Source organism: Dendropsophus ebraccatus, chromosome 11 (genome assembly GCF_027789765.1).
Source record: "Dendropsophus ebraccatus isolate aDenEbr1 chromosome 11, aDenEbr1.pat, whole genome shotgun sequence".
NCBI lineage: Eukaryota > Metazoa > Chordata > Amphibia > Anura > Hylidae > Dendropsophus > Dendropsophus ebraccatus.
Window position 1 is genome coordinate 331,317 of NC_091464.1, and position 22,888 is coordinate 354,204.

Here is a 22,888-nt window from a genome sequence, read left to right on the forward strand (position 1 = left end):
TACCATATACACTCGTCAATATCTATGCTCCCAATAAGAGACAAATATCATTTATAAAAAAAATCATCTCACGTGCAAAATCAGTGCAAAAAGGAAGCTTAATAATATGTGGAGATTTCAACATTGTATGTAATCAATCTATAGATCGTTCCTTTTCTCCCTCTTATCATTCCCCTGACCTCCAACTATTATTACTAGAAGAAAACTTACATGACATTTGGAGATATCTCCATCCTAATGAGAGAGACTACTCCTTTTTCTCCCACCCCCACGCTGTTCATTCCAGAATAGACTTTTTTCTTGTAGATCCCACTTTTTTACATAACATTCAAGAAGCTAAAATAGGACAGATTACTTGGTCTGATCACGCCCCAGTTAGTCTAAAAATTACAGACCGTTTTTCACTCAAACATATATCCCCTTGGAGAATGAACACCTTCCTATTAAAATCACCGCAAAATGTAAAACATATCTCTGAACAAATATCGGAATACTTTAAATTTAATACACACTCAGTAATTTCCCCAGACATCCTATGGTGTGCACATAAAGCATTTATTAGAGGGGTCTTTATACAACTAAACGCCCGAGCTAAAAAAGAAAAAGACAAAGAAATAAATTCCATATTATCTACACTTAGCAATTTAAAAAAACAACTGAAAATCTCTCCCTCACCGACTTTAATAAAACAAGTCTCAGAATGCAAAGATGCACTACAGAAAGCGTTACTGTTCCAATATGAAAGAACACTAAAAAGACTAAACTGGAACTTTTACATAAGCGGTGACAGAGCTAGCAAAATCCTAGCAAAGAGAGTAAAAATCAAACAAGCAAAACAAAAAATACCATACATTAAAACAACAGACAACAAAAAGATCTTTGACCCACAACAAATAGCTAATGAATTCGCTAATTACTATGAAGATCTATATAACCTAAATAAAAATCCATCGACCCACATCCCCAAAATAGAAGACATAGAAGCATTCTTTCATAAACTAAAACTACCACACCTCACCCAATCTCAGCTTATATCACTCAACTCCCCCCTAACAGAGACAGAGATCAGAAACGCAATCCATTCATCAAAAATAAATAAATCCCCAGGACCGGACGGTATACCCAATGAATATTATAAATACTTCATATCGCAACTCCCACCTATTCTAACCCAAACCTTTAACCACATCATTACCAATAAGGCTCCACCTTCAGAAATGTTACAAGCTATAATAACTACCATACCGAAACCAGGTAAACCTCTAGACCAAACAACTAATTTTCGTCCAATATCCCTACTTAATTCAGACATTAAGTTTTACGCCAAAATACTAGCTTCCAGAATAAATACAGTCCTCCCAACGCTCATTGCACAAGATCAGGTCGGTTTCGTTCAAGGGCGCCAATCCAGAGATGGGACTAGACGTTTTCTAGATCTAATTGAAATAGCCAACAAATCAAAAATACCAACAACTCTACTATCGCTTGACGCTGAAAAAGCGTTCGATAGAGTAAATTGGACATATTTAGAATACACACTAAATAAATTTGGATTTTGCTCCTACATAAAAGATGCAATCTTATCCCTATATACATCCCCATCTGCCACAGTCCTAGCCTCAGGCTTTATGTCAAAAAAATTTAACATCTCAAACGGAACCCGACAAGGATGCCCCCTCTCACCACTTATCTTCACCTTATGTATGGAACCATTAGCAGAACACATTAGAATTTCCCCCAAAATTAAAGGAATAAAAATAAACACATATGAACATAAAATTGGCCTCTATGCTGACGATGTTTTGCTCATTTGTCAGTCCCCCATCACGTCACTCAACTCAATAATGAACGTAATTAACGAATACTCAAAAATCTCATATTATAAATTAAACATAAATAAAACATCTATCCTTCCACTAAATGTACCAGACTCAATGAGTCTCAAAATACGTAAATTTAATTTCACTTGGGCTCCGTCAGGAATCAAATACTTAGGCATTCAGTTAACTCCCTCTGCGTCAATGACCCTAGATAAAAATTATAACGACCTCATTACTCTTCTACAAGAGGAATGTGCTAGACTATCAAAACTACAACTATCCTGGATAGCAAAAATTTACTTAGTGAAAATGCTTCTTCTTCCTAAATTTTTATATTTATGCAGAACAATTCCATATTTAATCCCACAAGTACTAACAAATAAAATACAATCTATCCTCCTAAAATTTATATGGGGAGGAAAGAGAGCTAGAGTAGCAAAACAGATACTCTTCAAAAAACTGAAAAATGGAGGAATGGGAGTCCCAAACATAACAGCCAGTAATATAGCAGCCCTACTAGAACAATTGGCTACTTGCTGGAATTCTCCAAACATACATAGATGGTCAGACATAGAAGACAATATCACTGAGAACTATAACATGAAACATTACATGTTAGCCTCTGTTCTTAAAATACCCTCTCCTACAACACCTCTAAAATCTATGTCAGACTCACTGTTCCTATGGAATAAATATATAATAAGAAAACACTGGATCCACCTAACAAAAGAGGAATTTCCATTAAATATATTAAAATCAACCATACCAGATTTACAATTAGACACATGGCTCAAAGCGGGCTTTTACACATTGGCAGACTTTCAAGATATTACGCATACCCTCTCCTTATCTGATCTGCCACCTTCTATACCCCATACTTCACTTTTCTTATCACAATATAAAAAGATCATACAATTCATAAAAAAACACAAATGGTCTCCAAAACCCATAAAACTGACAAATGCACACAAATTCTTCTTTAATTGGAACGGCTTCCGCAAGGGATACACACATATATACGATCTTCTAACTGACAATATAGGACCTGAATCTGAAAAAAAGCTACCTTACATGCAGAAATGGGAGGAGGAAATAGGCATCTCCTATACATGTGAACAATGGTACTCGGCCATCAGACAAATCCAACAAAACTCTAAGTGTATAAACCATCTGGAACTCGTACGCAAAATACATCTAAGATGGTATCTTACACCTGCTAGACTATCCCATATTATTCCCGATCACTCCAATATTTGCTGGAGAGGTTGCAATCAAATTGCCAATCAAACACATATGTGGTGGACATGTCCCATCATAACCCAATTCTGGAACGAAGTGTTTGATCTAATCTCAAAAATTTCACAAAAAACATATAAAAAAGATTTAGCACTTGCTATTTTAGACATTAATCTGTCTTCATTCCCGGCCCAATCTAAAACAATTATACAACACATTCTAATAGCTGCCAGATTATCATTGGCGCGAAAATGGAAATCGCCTGATCCTCCTTCCATCCAAGAAGTTATTAACAGAGTAAATTCACAATGCTCCCATGAAACTTTTCTATCTCCTGTGTCTACAAACAATACGAAAATAATAAAACGCTGGAAACAATGGAATACTTCACCCTTAACTAAATAATATGCACAATGTTGCATTTATTTCTATGTTAATAGTAAAATAATTAATATTGGCTAAAAACACCCATACATACCTTATGTTTTTGTTCTTTTTCTGTTTTTTTTTTTTTTTTTTTTTTTTTTGTTGTAACGTTCTACTGTTCAGGCCATCTGTAGGCCTTTGTTGTAAAAATTTTTTATGAAAATCCAATAAAAATTTAAATTAAAAAAAAAATCTATACTCAGAGATATCACTGTGTTATCTGTGGTGTTACATAGGACTGCAGGGGACATCTACATTATCTGTACTCAGAGATATCACTGTGTTATCTGTGGTGTTACATAGGACTGCAGGGGACATCTACTACATTATCTGTACTCAGAGATATCACTGTGTTATCTGTGGTGTTACATAGGACTGCAGGTGACTACTACATTATCTGTCCTCAGAGATATCACTGTGTTATCTGTGCTGTTACATAGGACTGCAGGGGACATCTACTACATTATCTGTACTCAGAGATATCACTGTGTTATCTGTGCTGTTACATAGGACTGCAGGGGACATCTACATTATCTGTACTCAGAGATATCACTGTGTTATCTGTGGTGTTACATAGGACTGCAGGTGACTACTACATTATCTGTACTCAGAGATATCACTGTGTTATCTGTGGTGTTACATAGGACTGCAGGGGACATCTACATTATCTGTACTCAGAGATATCACTGTGTTATCTGTGGTGTTACATAGGACTGCAGGGGACATCTACTACATTATCTGTACTCAGAGATATCACTGTGTTATCTGTGGTGTTACATAGGACTGCAGGTGACTACTACATTATCTGTACTCAGAGATATCACTGTGTTATCTGTGCTGTTACATAGGACTGCAGGGGACATCTACTACATTATCTGTACTCAGAGATATCACTGTGTTATCTGTGCTGTTACATAGGACTGCAGGGGACATCTACTACATTATCTGTACTCAGAGATATCCCTGTGTTATCTGTGCTGTTACATAGGACTGCAGGTGACTACTACATTATCTGTCCTCAGAGATATCACTGCGTTATCTGTAGTGTTACATAGGACTGCAGGGGACATCTACTACATTATCTGTACTCAGAGATATCACTGTGTTATCTGTGCTGTTACATAGGACTGCAGGTGACTACTACATTATCTGTACTCAGAGATATCACTGTGTTATCTGTGGTGTTACATAGGACTGCAGGTGACTACTACATTATCTGTACTCAGAGATATCACTGTGTTATCTGTGCTGTTACATAGGACTGCAGGGGACATCTACTACATTATCTGTACTCAGAGATATCACTGTGTTATCTGTGGTGTTACATAGGACTGCAGGTGACTACTACATTATCTGTACTCAGAGATATCACTGTGTTATCTGTGCTGTTACATAGGACTGCAGGGGACATCTACTACATTATCTGTACTCAGAGATATCACTGTGTTATCTGTGGTGTTACATAGGACTGCAGGTGACTACTACATTATCTGTCCTCAGAGATATCACTGCGTTATCTGTGGTGTTACATAGGACTGCAGGTGACATCTACTACATTACCTGTACTCAGAGATATCACTGTGTTATCTGTGCTGTTACATAGGACTGCAGGTGACTACTACATTATCTGTACTCAGAGATACCACTGTGTTATGTGGTGTTACATAGGACTGCAGGTGACTACTACATTATCTGTACTCAGAGATATCACTGTGTTATCTGTGCTGTTACATAGGACTGCAGGTGACTACTACATTATCTGTACTCAGAGATATCACTGTGTTATCTGTGGTGTTACATAGGACTGCAGGTGACAGCTACTACATTATCTGTACTCAGAGATATCACTGTGTTATCTGTGGTGTTACATAGGACTGCAGGTGACATCTAATACATTATCTGTACTCAAAGATATCACTGCGTTATCTGTGCTGTTACATAGGACTGCAGGGGACATCTACTATATGATCTGTACTCAGAGATATCACTGTTATCTGTGGTGTTACATAGGACTGCAGGTGATATCAGGTGACTTCTCCAGGTTGCAGAAGTTCAAACTTCATTATGCCCTGCTGACAGTTTATAATGGGAGTTGTAGTTTTGCAGCATTTGGCTCTTCAGGTTGCAGCACTACAACCCCCATCGTTTCCAACTGGCAGTTCATGATGAGAGTTGTAGTTTTTCAGCTGGAGAGTCAAAGATTGGAATACAATGATTAGACAATGACACAGTACAGTCCATTATCTATAGGGGGCAGTAGTGCAGTATATGAGGTGGAGGCAGTGACAGGGCATTATCTATAGGGGGTAGTAGTGCAGTACATGAGGTGGAGGCAGTGGCAGGGCATTATCTATAGGGGGCAGTAGTGCAGTACATGAGGTGGAGGCAGTGACAGGGCATTATCTATAGGGGGCAGTAGTGCAGTACATGAGGTGGAGGCAGTGACAAGGCATTATCTATAGGGGGTAGTAGTGCAGTACATGAGGTGGAGGCAGTGACAGGGCATTATCTATAAGGGGCAGTAGTGCAGTATATGAGGTGGAGGCAGTGACAGGGCATTATCTATAGGGGGCAGTAGTGCAGTACATGAGGTGGAGGCAGTGACAGTCCATTATCTATAGGGGGCAGTAGTGCAGTACATGAGGTGGAGGCAGTGACAGGGCATTATCTATAGGGGGCAGTAGTGCAGTACATGAGGTGGAGGCAGTGACAGGGCATTATCTATAGGGGGCAGTAGTGCAGTACATGAGGTGGAGGCAGTGACAGGGCATTATCTATAGGGGGCAGTAGTGCAGTACATGAGGTGGAGGCAGTGACAGGGCATTATCTATAGGGGGCAGTAGTGCAGTACATGAGGTGGAGGCAGTGACATGGTGGCACATTAGAGTAATTGGATATAACGTTAGATAGGACTTTGCCTGATCTTAGTATGAGACCCCACATAACCGCAATAGCAATGATGAGTGGGAGTTCCGGGGTACTAGTGTGACATCAAGTATCACTTACTGTGAGAGAACGCACATTTTGTAAATGGTTATATTTAGAGATATATACAGTCATGGCCAAAAGTCTTGAGAATGACACAAATCTTCTATTTCCCATGATCCTCTGCCCTCTGGTTTTCTGTGTGTTTGTCAGATGTTTTTATCACATACAGAAATATAATTACAATCATATTCTGAGTAACAGAAGATTATACTGACAGCTAGATGAGTGACTGCAGCAAGTCTATAATATTTGCAGTGTTGCGGCTTCTTCTTCAGGACCTCTGCAATTCTCCCCGGCTGCTCTCATACAACTTCTGGACCAAATCCTAAATGATAGCCGTCCATTCTTGCACAATCAATTTGTTGGTTTTTGTTTGTCCACCCGTCTCTTGATGAGTGACCACAAGTTCTCCATGGGATTAAGATCTGGGGAGTTTCCAGGCCATGGACCCAAAATCTCTCTGTTTTGTTCCCTGAGCCATTTAGTTATCAGCTTTGCTTTATGGCAAGGTGCTCCATCATGCTGGAAAAGGCATTGTTGGTGGCCAAACTGCTCTTGGATGGTTGGGAGAATTTGCTCTTGGAGGACATTCTGGTCCCATTCTTTATTCATGGCCGTGTTTTTAGGCTGTGAGACTGTGAGAGGGGCGATTCCCTTGGCTGAGAAGCAACCCCACACATGAATGGTTTCAGGATGCCGGGTACAGTTGGCATGAGACAAGACTGGTGGTAGCGCTCACCTCGTCTTCTCCCAATAAGCTGTTTTCCAGATGTCCCAAACAATCGGAAAGGGGATTCATCAGAGACAATGACTTTCCCCCAGTCCTCAGCAGTCCACTCCCTGGACCTTTCCCCCAGTCCTCAGCAGTCCACTCCCTGGACCTTTCCCCCAGTCCTCAGCAGTCCACTCCCTGGACCTTTCCCCCAGTCCTCAGCAGTCCCCTCCCTGGACCTTTCCCCCAGTCCTCAGCAGTCCGCTCCCTGGACCTTTCCCCCAGTCCTCAGCAGTCCCCTCCCTGGACCTTTCCCCCAGTCTTCAGCAGTCCACTCCCTGGACCTTTCCCCCAGTCTTCAGCAGTCCACTCCCTGGACCTTTACCCCAGTCCTCAGCCGTCCGCTCCCTGGACCTTTCCCCCAGTCCTCAGCAGTCCACTCCCTGGACCTTTCCCCCAGTCCTCAGCAGTCCACTCCCTGGACCTTTCCCCCAGTCCTCAGCAGTCCACTCCCTGGACCTTTCCCCCAGTCCTCAGCAGTCCACTCCCTGGACCTTTCCCCCAGTCCTCAGCCGTCCGCTCCCTGGACCTTTCCCCCAGTCCTCAGCAGTCCACTCCCTGCACCTTTCCCCCAGTTCTCAGCAGTCCACTCCCTGGACCTTTCCCCCAGTCCTCAGCAGTCCGCTCCCTGCACCTTTCCCCCAGTCCTCAGCAGTCCACTCCCTGGACCTTTCCCCCAGTCCTCAGCAGTCCACTACCTGGACCTTTCCCCCAGTCCTCAGCAGCCCACTCTCTGGACCTTTCCCCCAGTCCTCAGCAGTCCACTTCCTGGACCTTTCCCCCAGTCCTCAGCAGTCCGCTACCTGGACCTTTCCCCCAGTCCTCAGCAGTCCGCTCCCTGGACCTTTCCCCCAGTCCTCAGCAGTCCGCTCCCTGGACCTTTCCCCCAGTCCTCAGCAGTCCACTCCCTGGACCTTTCCCCCAGTCCTCAGCAGTCCACTCCCTGGACCTTTCCCCCAGTCCTCAGCAGTCCACTCTCTGGACCTTTTGCAGAATATCCGTCTGTCCCTGATGTTTTTCTGGAGAGAAGTGGCTTGTTTGCTGCCCTCCATGAGACCAGGCCTTGCTCCAAGAGTCTCCGCAGCCTCACAGTGCACAGTGCAGATGCCCTCACACCTGCCTGCTGCCATTCCTGACCAAGCTCTGCACTGCTGGTAGCCCCATCCCGCAGCTGACCACACTTTTAGGAGACGGTCCTGGCGCTTGCTGGTCTTTCTTGGGCGCCCGAGCTGTTTTGGCAACAATGGAACCTCTCTCCTTGAAGTTCTTTTTTTTTTTTAATTCTGTTTATTGGTTTTTTCAAAAGATTTTTTTGGTACATAAAACAGATGTTGAAACACATCCCTCTCCAACATGGAAAGTAGAAGTGTACACAAAGTAACATACAAATAGAGAAAACACAATTAAAACAAAACAATGGAACTTTGTTTATGACACTGGACCCTTATGCAACCCACCTCTCAGGTACAGAGCGATCCAAAACGCGCCCCTTAAACAGTTATGTCCAGTTCAGTTCAAGACAGAACTCAAAAGTGTAATACATGTAACATAGAAGGGGAAGTTAGGACACACTAGGGAAAAGGTAGCAAGGACACAAAAGGGGGGGGGAGATGGGAAAAAGGGAAGGGGAAAGGAACAACCTCCAATATTTAGCTGGCCTACGCCACACGTTCTCCAGAGGACGGCATATATGCCCCTTCAGAGGGTGCCAATACCACCTCTAGGTCCACTAAGACTCAGTCCGGGTCAGGGGGGTTCAGCAGCCCCCGCGGGCCTGAGGGGCGGTAGTCTGAGCAGCCCCAAAGAGCCTGCCAAATCCGCTTTCAGATACCAGGCAGTGTACCTGAATGGTTTAACTATGTCATGTATTTCTGATGTGGTATAATGATTTTGTATAAATGACCTCCATTTTTTGAAAAAAACTGCCGCTCCCTTTTCCTTGTGCCGCTCCGTTTCCACTCTGTCGATACCAAGCAGGTGTTTTAGGAGGTTAACTAGTTCAGGAGTGGAGGGAGTATGTGGCTGCAGCCAGTGATCGAGTAGAAGCCGCTTAGCCGCCAACAATACCACGTGCACTATGAGAGGTATAGATTTCACAGGAACACGTACCCCCTCAGTGGGGTCGATGTAATGAAAAATCAAGGCCTGAGGTTCAGCCTTTAAGTCAATATTCCAGTGTGCCTTAATATATAAAATCATTTGTTTCCAGTACTCTTGCGACATCGGGCAGGACCATAGGCCATGCCAGAGATCGGTGGCGTCCATCTTACATTTCGGACACGCAGTGATGCGATCCGGGAATTGTGGCGACACTGGAAAATTGAAACCATATATTGCGCGGTGTATTATCCTAAAATATGTTTCCCTCCAGCGTTCATTGATTACACATGCTCTGATTTTCGCCAATCCCTGCCCAATCTTATCACCAATATCCGGATCCTGTATCACATCTCTCCATTTGGAGAACAAAGTGGAAGCCGACACCTTTAGAAAATCATTACGCAACGTCCCATAAAGTTCTGAGAGGGAGATCTGCCGAGGCCGTACACCTATGATTTCATCAAAGGAAGTGGTCACAGCTTCCTTTGCCACATTTCGCAATCTGCTCCTACAAAAGGAGGTCACTTTCAAGATCTGTAGGAAATGTGTGGGTGGCAAGTCATATGTATCACGTATTTCCGTGGAAGTCATCCATCTTTTTTCACTCGTATTCATAAGGTGTACTGCCTCCGTAATACCCTTGGCTCTCCACATCTCATATTGGCGATCATCTCTACCCTGGGAAAAATTGGGGTGTTCCCATAAGGGGAGCTTCTTAGTCATCAGGTAGGGAAGTTTAAATAATTTTCTGATCTCCCTCCAAGCAATAACAGTATCTCTGATCACCAGTGAGCCCTTTATTTGGGGAGGGAGGGAGGCCACTCTAGAGTGGAGACATGCCATCAGACTCCAGGGAGTTACCAACTCTGACTCTAGCTGAGTATTGGAAAACTGACTGGTGGCATGTATCCAATCGAACACATGTCTAAATAGACAGGTTAAATTGTACCCTTTAATATTGGGAAACCCCACTCCACCCACCGCCCGGTGGAGCATCAGTTTTTGCAGTGCAATTCTGGTTTTTTTCCCCTGCCATATAAAAGTCGTGAACTCTGAGGTGATGCGACGTATATCAGCGTGCTTCAGAAGGACCGGGATAGTCTGCATAGGATATAGGAGTTTAGAGAAACTCATCATTTTTATAAGATGGCATCACCCCATGAATGACAAAGGCAGGTGGGTCCACCGTCTCAGCTCTCCTACGATTGTGGTGGATAATTTAATGTATATAAAGAACTGGGTTCTTTCCCAATCCGTACGCCCAAATATGTTATGTGAGATTTCACCGATTGAATACCCAGGCCATGAGATGCCAAAATTGTGGCGGCAACGGTGTCCCTAGCGCCAGAACCTCACTCTTTGCGGCGTTGATGCGATATCCAGAGAGCGATCCAAAATGATTTATGTGGGCCATCAATGGTCCGAGATGAGTCTTAGGATCCGACATAAATAATAACGCATCATCCGCAAAGAGCGTGAGTTTTATCTCTGCTCGCCCTACCATAATTCCTTTGTAGATAGTGGAATCCTCCAAGGATCTCGCCAGGGGTTCCAATGCCAGATCAAAAAGGAGAGGTGACAGAGGACACCCCTGGCGAGTGCCCCTGAACAGCTGGAACGGAGCAGATAGAAAGCCCGTAGTATGGATCCGCGCCTTGGGGCTGGAATATATACCATTCAGGAATGTGCGGAATTGTCCCTGCACACCGAATCTATCAAGCACCTCCCCCAACCAGTCCCAGTCCACACTATCAAAAGCCTTTTCGGCATCCAACGCTAAAAGAATAGGAGACTGGGAAGATCGGGGAAGGTGCCTAGTCCAATCGAGGACCGTAAGGACCTTTCTAATATTGGTCACTGCAGACCTGTTCTTAAACGGGTTGTCCGGCAATAAAAAATTATTCACAGAATAACACACATTACAAAGTTATACAACTTTGTAATGTATGTTATGTCTGTGAATGGCCCCCTTCCCCGTGTTTCCCCCCACCCACGCTAGACCCGGAAGTGTGGTGCATTATACTCACCGCATCTCGTGTCGTCCACGGTCTCCGATCGTCAGCAGTGACGTCTTCTTCGGGAGGCCGGCGGATCTTCCCGAGTGCCGGCCACCCTCTGCAGCGTCATCCGAAGCTCAGCCGCGATTGGCTGAGCATAACTGTGCTCAGCCAATCGCGGCTGAGCGGCTGATGACGCGGCCACGTCATCAGCTGCTCAGCCGCGATTGGCTGAGCACAGTTATGCTCAGCCAATCGCGGCTGAGCTTCGGATGACGCTGCAGAAAGCGGCCAGCACTCGGGAAGATCCGCTGGCCGCCCGAAGAAGACGTCACTGCTGAGGATCGGAGACCGTGGTCGGCACGTGACAGGTATGTATAGCGCACCACACTTCCGGGTACACGGGTGGGGGGTGGTGGGACACGGGGAAGGGGGCCATTCACAGACATAACATACATTACAAAGTTGTATAACTTTGTAATGTGTGTTATTCTGTGAATAATTTTTTATCGCCGGACAACCCCTTTAATAAAACTAACCTGTGAAGGACCCACCAGATCCCCCATGAATCCACTTAGTCTTTCCGCCAGTAGTTTGGACAGAATCTTCATATCCTGATCTATTAACGATATTGGTCTATACGAGTTGGGGTCCAGGGGGTCCTTCCCAGGTTTTCAGCAGCAATTTAATGTGAGCTATGTTGGAGTGGACAGGCAGCTCTCCTGTATGCAAGATATGATTGAACAGGTTGGTAAGGACCGGCGCTACAGAGTCCAGGAGGGCCTTATAGAACTCCCCCGAGTAGCCATCAGGCCCCGGCGCTTTGCCATTGTGAAGTCTTTTAATAGTCGCCTTCACTTCCTGTTCCGTCACATCAGCATTCAAACATTCCAGCTGTTCCTGCGTGAGAGTGGGGAGTCTGATATTGTTTAGGAAGTCGGCCCTATCCTCCTGTGATCGGGGAGTAGAACTATAAAGGTTGGCATAAAAATCTTTCAGTACTGTGTTTACCAACCGCGGATCCGAGACAACCTGTCCCAAGCCCGTCCGTAACGCTGCTATATGTGTCGTGGGAAATTTCCCCTTTGCCAGCCTAGCGAGCAGTCTGCCAGACTTGTTGCCAAATCGGAATAGTTCGTTTTGGTAGTGTGACCAGTGCACTCGTTCCCTCCTATCAAGCCACAAATCAAAGATCTGCTTAGCCTGCTTCCATGCCGCCATGAAGGGACCAGACGAGTCCCGCAGAAAGGCTGTATATGCCTGCCTCAATTTTTGGCTCGCCTCGGCATAGTGCTGATTGACTTTTTTCGTAGAGAGGAAATGTAGCTAATAAGACGTCCTCTCAGGACCGCTTTCGCAGTGCTCCAGTATAGTGGTATATTATCTCTATGTGATGCATTGTAGGTGCTGAACTCTGTCCACCACCCCCTCATGGTCTCAAGGAAGCCATCGTCTTTGACAAGATAGGAGGGAAACCGCCATAAATAGTCAGTCCCTTTTGGGAAGGAGTCATGGATGTCTATTTGTATCGGCTCATGATCAGAGATCACCATGTCTAATATCTCTGAATGCACCATTTTGCTTAATAATGTATCACTAACCAACAGGTAGTCAATGCGCGACCAGGAATTATGCACATTCGAATAGTGAGTGAATTCTCTACTATCCGGATGTGTAAGACGCCATGGATCATGCAAATGCTGGGTTTCCAAAAAAGGCCCCAGAATTTTATCTCTAGAGCGTGGCACGGGGCCCCGGGACTCCCCACTTTGTCTGTCCTCTGATACAGTTAGGACGGTATTTAGGTCTCCCCCCACAATCTTTTGTGCTACTGTGTCAACCTGAAGCAGCTGACCTATGTCCCTGTAGAATGACCTGTTATCACCGTTTGGGCCGTACAGATTGTATACGCTAAATTGGGACCCTTCCACCTCGAGCAACACATGAACCCACCTGCCTTCGCCATCAGCCCGCACATCCAGCACTGATCCAGATTACCACTCCAGCCTTCCCTTCCTTTGCTGGAGAACCCACAACCTTACCTACCCAGAACCTTTGTAGGCGGATAAAGTCACCTTCAGTTAGGTGCGTTTCTGGGAGCAGGACTAGGTCCGGGCGGAACCGTCTAAGGTGTCTCAGCACAGCCGAGCGTTTATTAGGGGAACGTAATCCCTTCACGTTCCAGGAAATAATTCTCATGATTCTACTATCCGCATACAAAAGTGCCAGGCACCAGTAATTTGAGAAATGTGGTTAATAAGGAGGTTGAAAGGACAGACACTACACAGACACAGACACTACAGGGGACACAAACTTAACAGGACAGGACAAGAATGAACAAGGCAATCAATAACAACTCTAGACCAAATGCCTAGGAAGATCAGACTAAAGACAAGATGTCAGAAACATCAACTGCAGCTATCTTAACGGGTAATAAGAATGCTCTATCACTACTACCCTATCTACTATGGGTGGTGATACTGAACTCAGAACTTCACTTTTTTCTACTATGGGAGCTCGGCGTGGAGACCCGCCATCCCTATAATAGACCCTCCCCTCCCCCCATAACAGAAGAAAAAAAACAAAAGTATAGGTATCGATGAGCATCCGCAGTAAAGTAGGTATACACGCTGGTTACACCCAGCTGCTGCCCTTTTACAGGCTGTGATCCTCGCCTCCCCAGTCACTAGGAGAGTGAGGCAGCACCACTCAACCATAAATGTATACTGGATCTCTAGGGACGTTCAGCCCGAGTTCCCGGGATTAAATCAGTACCGTAGATGATAATCCCACGGCCAGCCAATGATATATTCAACGTGACTGGTCCCCCTCCCGTGATCTACGGCGCGGCGTATCCCTCCTTTGTCGTCGGGGCGATCAAGGTGGCATTGGGTCTCCACTGGTAGTGGTGTTGTTCCGTTCTGGTAGGGATTCATCCAAGCGCCTCAGAGATGCTCCTTGTTGCTCCCATGTTTGCAACGCTTGCTCCCCATCTGTTGGGGAGGTGTAGGTGTCTACAGATCCGTTTTCATGGAAGACACGCAAAATTGCAGGGTATTGGAGTTGAAAGCGTAGTTTCTTCCTGTACAGGGAAGCGCAGATGCCACTAAATGCACGCCTCTTTTTCACTACCTCCGCCGAGAAGTCCTCGAACTGTAGGATGCGATAGCCTCTCACTGTTATCTCTGTATCCCTTCTCCTGAAGGCTGTAATCATGGCCGCTTTATCGTTATAGTCCAGTAATTTCATTATCACTTGCCGCGGTCGTGCAGGCAGGTTTGAATCTGTACGTTTGGCGCGGGCAGGCTCGGGGCCTACTCTGTGGGCTCTCTCCACTCTGCAATAATATCCCAGCCCTAAGGCTTCTGGCAGTTCCTTTTCACACACGGAACAATCCAGTGCTGCGTACAGACTCCGGTAGGCCTATGAGTCTCAAGTTGCTGCGTCTTGATCTATTCTCTAGATCGTCCAGTTTAGAATGCAGTGTGATAATTTCTTGTTTGTGTGAGGCCAGCTCATGCTGACAGTCAGCACTAGTTCCCTGCAATGTTGTGACCGAGGTCTCCAAGGCTGCCACCTGTGTGTTAGTGTGTGCCAAGTCCGCTTGGAGCTGGGTAAGTGAAGCAACAATGGCGCCCTCCACCGCTTTTTGTATGTCTGGCAACAGTTTCTGAGCCACTGCGGCCGCCAATTTGTGGTAGTCCACATTCAGTTGGGGTGTCCCCTGGGCCACGCGTGGGTCCGCGACCTCTGGGGCTCCCTGCTGGGTCCCGGCTAACTCCTCCTCACTGTCCCCAGTACCTGCCTGCATCTTGACTCGCTGCGGCGTGACAGGGGGATCTGTTGTTTCCGCTGCAGGAAGCTTTTGTGTGCTCCGGAGGACGTACCGATCCATACACTGCGATACTAGGGAGTCTACTGCGTCCCCCGAAGCCAGTAACCGGGGTCAGGATCTGCTTGGCTCTACGTCTCAGCGGTATAGAGATGGCGGGTACGCGGGAGCTCTCCGCTCTGCTTCCTCACATAGCAGCGCCGGAACCGGAAGTCCTCCTTGAAGTTTTTGATGATGCGATAGATTGGTGACTGAGGTGCAATCTTTCTAGCTGCGATACTCTTCCCTGTTCGGCCATTTTTGGGCAGTGCAATGATGACTGCACGTGTTTCTTTAGAGATAACCATGGATAACAGAAGAGAAACAATGATGCCAAGCACCAGCCTCCTGGCCAGTGGTGTCATTCTTACTTAATCATGACAGATTGATCTCCAGCCCTGTCCTCACCAACACCCACACCTGTGTTACTGGAGCGATCACTGAAACAATGTTAGCTGGTCCTTGTAAGACAGGGTTGCAATGATGGTGAAATGTGTTTTGGGGGATAAAGTTCATTTTCTAGGCAAATATTGACTGTGCAAGTAATTGCTGATAAGCTGATCATTCTGTATAACATTCTGGAGTATATGCAAATTGTCATTTTATAAACTGAAGCAGTAGACTTTGTAAAAATTTATATTTGTATCATTCTCAAAACTTTTGGCCATGACTGTATATACACATATACACAGCTGCCATACTTAGCTGCTTAGTGCAGTTCCTTTAAGGTTCAGACACAGCAGAATTACACTCCAAAATTCTGCAAACCTGCTGCCACAAACTTCTCTCACTTGTTAGTGATAATCAACCTGACGGTGATCCCGCTATCCTAGCTCCCGCCACCCTAGCTCCCACTGCTCTCGCTCCCCCTGTTCTAGCTCCCTCTGTCCTAGCTCCCACTGCTCTAGCTCCCCCTGACCTAGCTCCTGCTGCTGCCCTAGCTCCCTCTGATATGGCTCCCACTGCTCTCGTTCTATCTGTCCTAGCTCCCGCTACCCTAACTCCCCCTGCCCTAGCTCCCGCTACCCTAACTCCCCCTGCCCTAGCTCCTGCTGCCCTAGCTCCCGCTACCCTAACTCCCCCTGTCCTAGCTAATGCTGTCCTAGCTCCCGCTGCCCTAGCTCCCACTGTCCTAGCTCCCGCTGCCCTAGCTCCCTCTGTCCTAGCTCCTGCTGTCCTAGCTCCCGCTGTCCTAGCTCCCTCTGACCTAGCTCCTGCTGTCCTAGCTCCCGCTGTCCTAGCTCCCGCTGTCCTAGCTCCCTCTGACCTAGCTCCCGCTGTCCTAGCTCCCGCTGTCCTAGCTCCCTCTGACCTAGCTTCTGCTGTCCTAGCTCCCTCTGACCTAGCTTCTGCTGTCCTAGCTCCCGCTGTCCTAGCTCCCTCTAACCTAGCTCCCGCTGTCCTAGCTCCCGCTGTCCTAGCTCCCTCTGACCTAGCTCCCGCTGTCCTAGCTCCCGCTGTCCTAGCTCCCTCTGACCTAGCTTCTGCTGTCCTAGCTCCCTCTGACCTAGCTCCCGCTGTCCTAGCTTCTGCTGTCCTAGCTCCCGCTGTCCTAGCTCCCGCTGTCCTAGCTCCCTCTAACCTAGCTCCCGCTGTCCTAGCTCCCGCTGTCCTAGCTCCCGCTGTCCTAGCTCCCGCTGTCCTAGCTCCCTCTGACCTAGCTCCCGCTGTCCTAGCTCCCGCTGTCCTAGCTCCCTCTGATATAGCTCCCACTGCTCTCGTTCTATCTGTCCTAGCTCCTGTTGTTCTAGCTTCGGCTGCTCTAGATCCCCCTGTCCTAGCTCTTGGTCCTAGCTCCCGCTATCCAAGGATTCAGTGTCCCACATGTTATAAATGAATGCTGCAACAAGAACTCCCCCCCCCCCACCTTCATGACTTTACATTAAAGTGTCCCTATCATTATAACTTTTAAAATCTAAATTAACAGTAGATGTGATATAAAGCAAGTTTACAATTTTCATTCATTATTTTTTTGTTAGTTATCATGGAGGACACGGCACTTCCTGTTTTCCCACAGTTTTTTTTCTCAAAAAACGGGAAAAAGAAAACAGGACGCCCTGTGTATCCTGGGCCATCTGAGCGCTCACAGAGAAAAGGCAATCATGTGATCGACGGAAACATTGAGCCGTGACTCTCTGTACTGTCCGGAATTTCTGTGTTTAGTCTGTTTTTTTCAGCCAGCACAAGTCTAAAAATCTGCTTGCGGGAGACTGGACCTGGATACAGTAAGTATAGCTGTTATATAGCTGCCTTCAGGAGACTGGACCTGGATACAGTAAGTATAGCTGTTATAAAGCTGCCTTCAGGAGACTGGACCTGGATACAGTAAGTATAGCGGTTATATAGCTGCCTTCAGGAGACTGGACCTGGATACAGTAAGTATAGCTATTATATAGCAGCCTTCAGGAGACTGGACCTGGATACAGTAAGTATAGCGGTTATATAGCTGCCATCAGGAGACTGGACCTGGATACAGTAAGTATAGCTGTTATATAGCAGCCTTCAGGAGACTGGACCTGGATACAGTAAGTATAGCTGGTATATAGCAGTCAGGAGACTGGACCTGGATACAGTAAGTATAGCTGTTATATAGCTACCTTCAGGAGACTGGACCTGGATACAGTAAGTATAGCGGTTATATAGCAGTCAGGAGACTGGACCTGGATACAGTAAGTATAGCTGTTATATAGCTACCTTCAGGAGACTGGACCTGGATACAGTAAGTATAGCTGTTATATAGCTGCCTTCAGGAGACTGGACCTGGATACAGTAAGTATAGCTGTTATATAGCTGCCTTCAGGAGACTGGACCTGGATACAGTAAGTATAGCTGGTATATAGCAGTCAGGAGACTGGACCTGGATACAGTAAGTATAGCTGGTATATAGCAGTCAGGAGACTGGACCTGGATACAGTAAGTATAGCTATTATATAGCTGCCCTCAGGAGACTGGACCTGGATACAGTAAGTATAGCTGGTATATAGCTGCCTTCAGGAGACTGGACCTGGATACAGTAAGTATAGCTGTTATATAGCAGCCTTCAGGAGACTGGACCTGGATATAGTAAGTATAGCTGTTATATAGCTGCCTTCAGGAGACTGGACCTGGATACAGTAAGTATAGCTGGTATATAGCTGCCTTCAGGAGACTGGACCTGGATACAGTAAGTATAGCTGGTATATAGCTGCCTTCAGGAGACTGGACCTGGATACAGTAAGTATAGCTGGTATATAGCTGCCTTCAGGAGACTGGACCTGGATACAGTAAGTATAGCTGGTATATAGCTGCCTTCAGGAGACTGGACCTGGATACAGTAAGTATAGCTGTTATATAAGGGGTCCAGAACTGGCAATCGCTGGCATTGCAGGATCAATAATGGTAATTGGTGTGGTAAAAAATACATAGGATTACATTGGAATATCTGCAAAGAAAATACAAATTTTAACTTTTTACTCTCTCTCTTCACTCTTTTACTCCGCTGGGGATTCATCCCCTTTGAATTGCAATGTTATTACATACTCGCAGCAGGATTATTATCCTGCTGCCAGTATGTAAATCCCGTCCCCATTAACCCCCGCTGCTCCAGATGATACATTACCAGCACCACGATCCGGCCCGTGTCTGAGGCTCCCGGAGGTCCTGCGCAGCCAATCAGTGACTGTGGCCGTGCACAGATTGGCTGCGCGGGACCTCTGGGAGCTGGGAGCCTCAGACACGGGCCGGATCGTGGTGCTGGTAATGTATCATCTGGAGCGGCGGGGGTTATTGGGCTGGGATTTACATACTGTATGTAATAACATTGCAATTCACAGGGGGGAACCTGCAGCGGATCTGCCCGTGTGAATTTACCCTGAATGTCAATTTGAATACTTGAAAGGGTGAAGATTTCAAACTGGGGTGAATTATGGGGGTTTCTAGGCCTTTAAAATATTCTCCAAAACTGAACTGGTCCCTAAACAATTTCTTAGTTTGAAATTTTCATGAAAGTTTTTAAAATTGCTACTAAAAATTTACGGCCTCTAATATCCTAAAAACGTAAAAGGGTGTTTACCAAATGCGGTTATTAGAAAGTCGACATGTTATAGATACGAATTAATAAATAATCGATAAGTATTACTATTTTTCTTATTGGTAGAGACTTTCAAATTTAGAGAAATGCTATTTTTTTTTTAGGGTATGAACCCAAATTTACCAGTTACATCAAGTCGAATATGTCAGGGAAAAAAACAATCTTGGAATCCCAAGGTTTGGTAAAAGCATTCCAAAGTTGTTGATGCATAAAGTCACATTAGAAGAATTTGGCCAAACCTGTCTGTGTCCCCCTAAGGGGTTAATCATTGTGGTTTTGGGGGGACTGTACCTTCTTCTACATGTGAATTAGCTGGATCCAGCGGAGGAGAATCATTGGGGGGTCCGACCTTCACAGCAACTGAGCTTGAGGCAGTGTTACTCCTAGAAGACACAGAAAGTACTCTAAGCAGTGGATACAACAGTATGCAGGTATGCAGGATCATTGATTAAAGGGGCACTCCGGCCCAGCCTTACTTCCTCAGTGGCAGTGCCGCTGCAAGCATCATGGCTGTGCTCCAGTGCTGCCATTCTGTGCCGTGACGTCAGCCGCAGTCCAAGCTGTGCCATATGTGGTGTATTACAATGGCTGTGTCTGAGGAGGAGGCCGGCACAGACCCAGGCGCCCATGGCAGCTGATCTTACGGCACAGAATGACGGCGCTGGAGCAGAGCGTGACCTCATGCTACTGGCAGCACCGTGACTCAGGGAGTAAGCAGGCTGGACTACCTCTTTAATGGCATATGATTCCATGATATGTGATCGCTGTTCCAGACACTGGTAATATAACACTGACAGCTACGTCCGACTGATGTCGCAGTATTAGGTGCCAAAACCAGAGGCGGAGTCAGATGGGAAGGAAACTATAAAGACGGACGTGTGCACCAGCCTCACCTCTACAAGGGAAAGGCTCAGCAAGAACAGACGTCTCAAATCACATACATGGCTACACAGCTATTTAAAGGGAACCTGTCACCCCCCCGTGCCGGGGTGACAGGCTCCCGACCCCCAGTTAGAGCCCTAATCCCTAATCCCGCCGGGTCCCGCTTCTGGAGGTGGTCGGGTGACGGAGATCTCAGCCGCTGCAGCCCGGCGCGCACACTGAGAGATGAGTCCAACGCTCATAGAGAATGACGGAGCGTCGGACTCTCCTGTCATTCTCTATGAGCGTTGGACTCATCTGAGGAGCGCGCGCGCCGGGCTGCTGCGGCTGGAATCTCCGTCACCCGACCATCTCCAGAAGCGGGACCCGGCGGGATTAGGTGAGTATAGGGGGCTCTAACTGGGGGTCAGGAGCCTGGCAACCCGGCACGGGGGGTGACAGGTCCTCCTTAAAGGGATACTCTAGCTAAAAAAAATCTTTTAAATCAACTGGGGTCAGAAAGTTGTATAGATGTGTAGTTTCCTTCTCTTTAAACGTCGCCTGAGTACCCCTTTAAGCAGTGAGGCCGCCCATTTTTTGAGTTGTCCAAGGCTGGAGTCCTAAAAAAAATTATTTTTATTGCAATTAAGAAGTGACAAAAAGGCGTGGCCACGAAACTGAAATGCACTAGCCACACCTCTATGACACTAAGGAGCAGCAATAAAAAACATTTCTATAGGAGACTGCAGCCTTGGACAAGCACAATAATAATAATAATAATCACAATAATCTGAACAACATAATAATAATAAACATAATAAAAACATAAGCTAGAAAGACGGGAGACGGCTCAAAATTCTCAGGGGGACTTGGTGAGTAAGACCTGCTAGGTTTGGGAGCATTTTATTTTTTTTCTTAGCTCTTGGGGGGAATACCCCTTTAATCGCTTGTCTGTAACGTGTGGAGTAATATATCTCCCCAGCAAGCCAATGACTGGGCCCGACAGCTCCACGCTGAATGCTACTGGAGAAACATTGCTGGAATCCAGAGAGGGACCTGATCAGCCAGTGGGGGGGTGCTGCAGGATGAGGGTAGCATTCTGCCTTCCATCCACTAGATGGCTCACTATAGTCTAAGTACTCCCTGCCACAGCTGAAGAAAGGTTAATATAGGGTTAAAGGAGAAGTCAGGCAAAAAATTTTTATTAAAATATTGTATTGCCCCCCAAAAGTTATACAAATCCCCAATTTATTACAGGAAATGCAGTAGTAAGTGCAGGGCAAAAAGCACTTTCTAAGCATCAAGGCTTCACTTCCTGGATCACATGGTGACATCACTTCCTGGATAACATGGTGATGTCACGACTCCCAGAGGTGTGTGGGCTGTGGCTGCTGGAGAGGATGATGTCAGGGGGACACTGAGGGACACTGAGCATCCCCCGGCCATCATCCTCTCCAGCAGCCACAGCCAGCACAGCTCAATGAGTCGGGTCATGACATCACCATGTTATCCAGGAAGTGACATCACTGTGTTATCCAGGAAGTGACATCACTGTGTTATCCAGGAAGTGACCACACTGTGTTATCCAGGAAGTGAAGCCTTGATGCAGAAGTGCAGGGAAAAAAAACACTTTCTGTGCATTTCCATTAATAAGTGTATATTGGTCATTTGTATAACTTTTGGGGGGGGGGGGGGGGGGGGGGGCAATACAATACTTTAATAAAAATTTTCGACGGACTTCTCCTTTAACTGTGAACGTACGTAATGTACTGTCTGTGCCACTGTCCTGAACCTGACTGACAACCAATCCCTGAGCCGGGTGCATCACACATGTTCCACCTCTGTCCCTCTAGCCTATCAGGGGTGTACTTCCTGCTAAATTACTCTGCCAGGGGCCCAGCTGTGGGGACCTGATATCTAGGGACTTCAACTACTCTCCACCCCAGACATGTTAAGATAGTGAAGCCTGCGGTAAAACTACTGTAAACTGGGATGAAGGCCTAACTAAGATGAGGGACGTTCTTCAATCCTCCTAATATCTAAGTACAGGGCAAACAGAAAGCAGTTTGGTAAGAGCCAAGAACTCTTCTGCAACCTGTTTAGTTTTCTTAGGGGTCTCCCCAAGCTTAAACCACTAGGTGGGGCCTGTGCTTCTGGATCTGTGTCACTCAGTGCCCACCAACAGCAATAGGCAGAAGGTAATAGTCATGATATAGCTCATCTTCTATACAGTATATACAGTGATATATCTCATCTGATAACTTTCCTCCATGGTTGGGAAAAATCTTTTTACCATTCATCGGTGAAGTCCAGTCGGATTGTACTGGTGGTCGTCCCCTCGGTGCTGTAGTGTAATTGTAGGACCGGCTCACTGGCCTCCGCGTCAGGACCAAACCTGGTGGTTTCTGTAGGTAAAATAAAATACAAAATGACCAACAACTAAACATTCTGCCATATAACCATTTACTGTAAGCCATACCAGGTGCTGTCGTATATACCGGGTGCTGCCGTATATACTGTGATGGCTGCAGTATATACCGTGATGGCTGCCGTATATATCGGGTGCTGCCGTATATACCGTGATGGCTGCCGTATATATCAGATGCTGCCTTATATATTGGGTGCTGCCATATATACCGTGATGGCTGCTGTATATCCCTACACATAAAGCCGCACTGTCCTTATAAATGTCACAATGTAAATCGTTGGATGCTTCTCTATAAATATAATACAGGTTATGGGCACTAG

The 22,888-nt window shown here is 46.1% G+C and overlaps 1 protein-coding gene across 3 annotated transcripts in view; it reads right to left on the reverse strand.

Moving 5' to 3' along the window:
• Window positions 1-22,888, reverse strand: part of DCAF6 (DDB1 and CUL4 associated factor 6) — a 413,552-nt gene that overhangs the window by 109,582 nt on the left and 281,082 nt on the right. For all 3 annotated transcript variants that reach the window (XM_069944434.1, XM_069944435.1, XM_069944436.1), the window contains 2 exons: window positions 22,434-22,545; window positions 19,571-19,662 (listed from right to left, as the gene is read on the reverse strand). In XM_069944434.1, coding sequence (XP_069800535.1) covers window positions 19,571-19,662; window positions 22,434-22,545 — 204 coding nt within the window. The remainder of the gene's footprint in view (window positions 1-19,570; window positions 19,663-22,433; window positions 22,546-22,888) is intronic.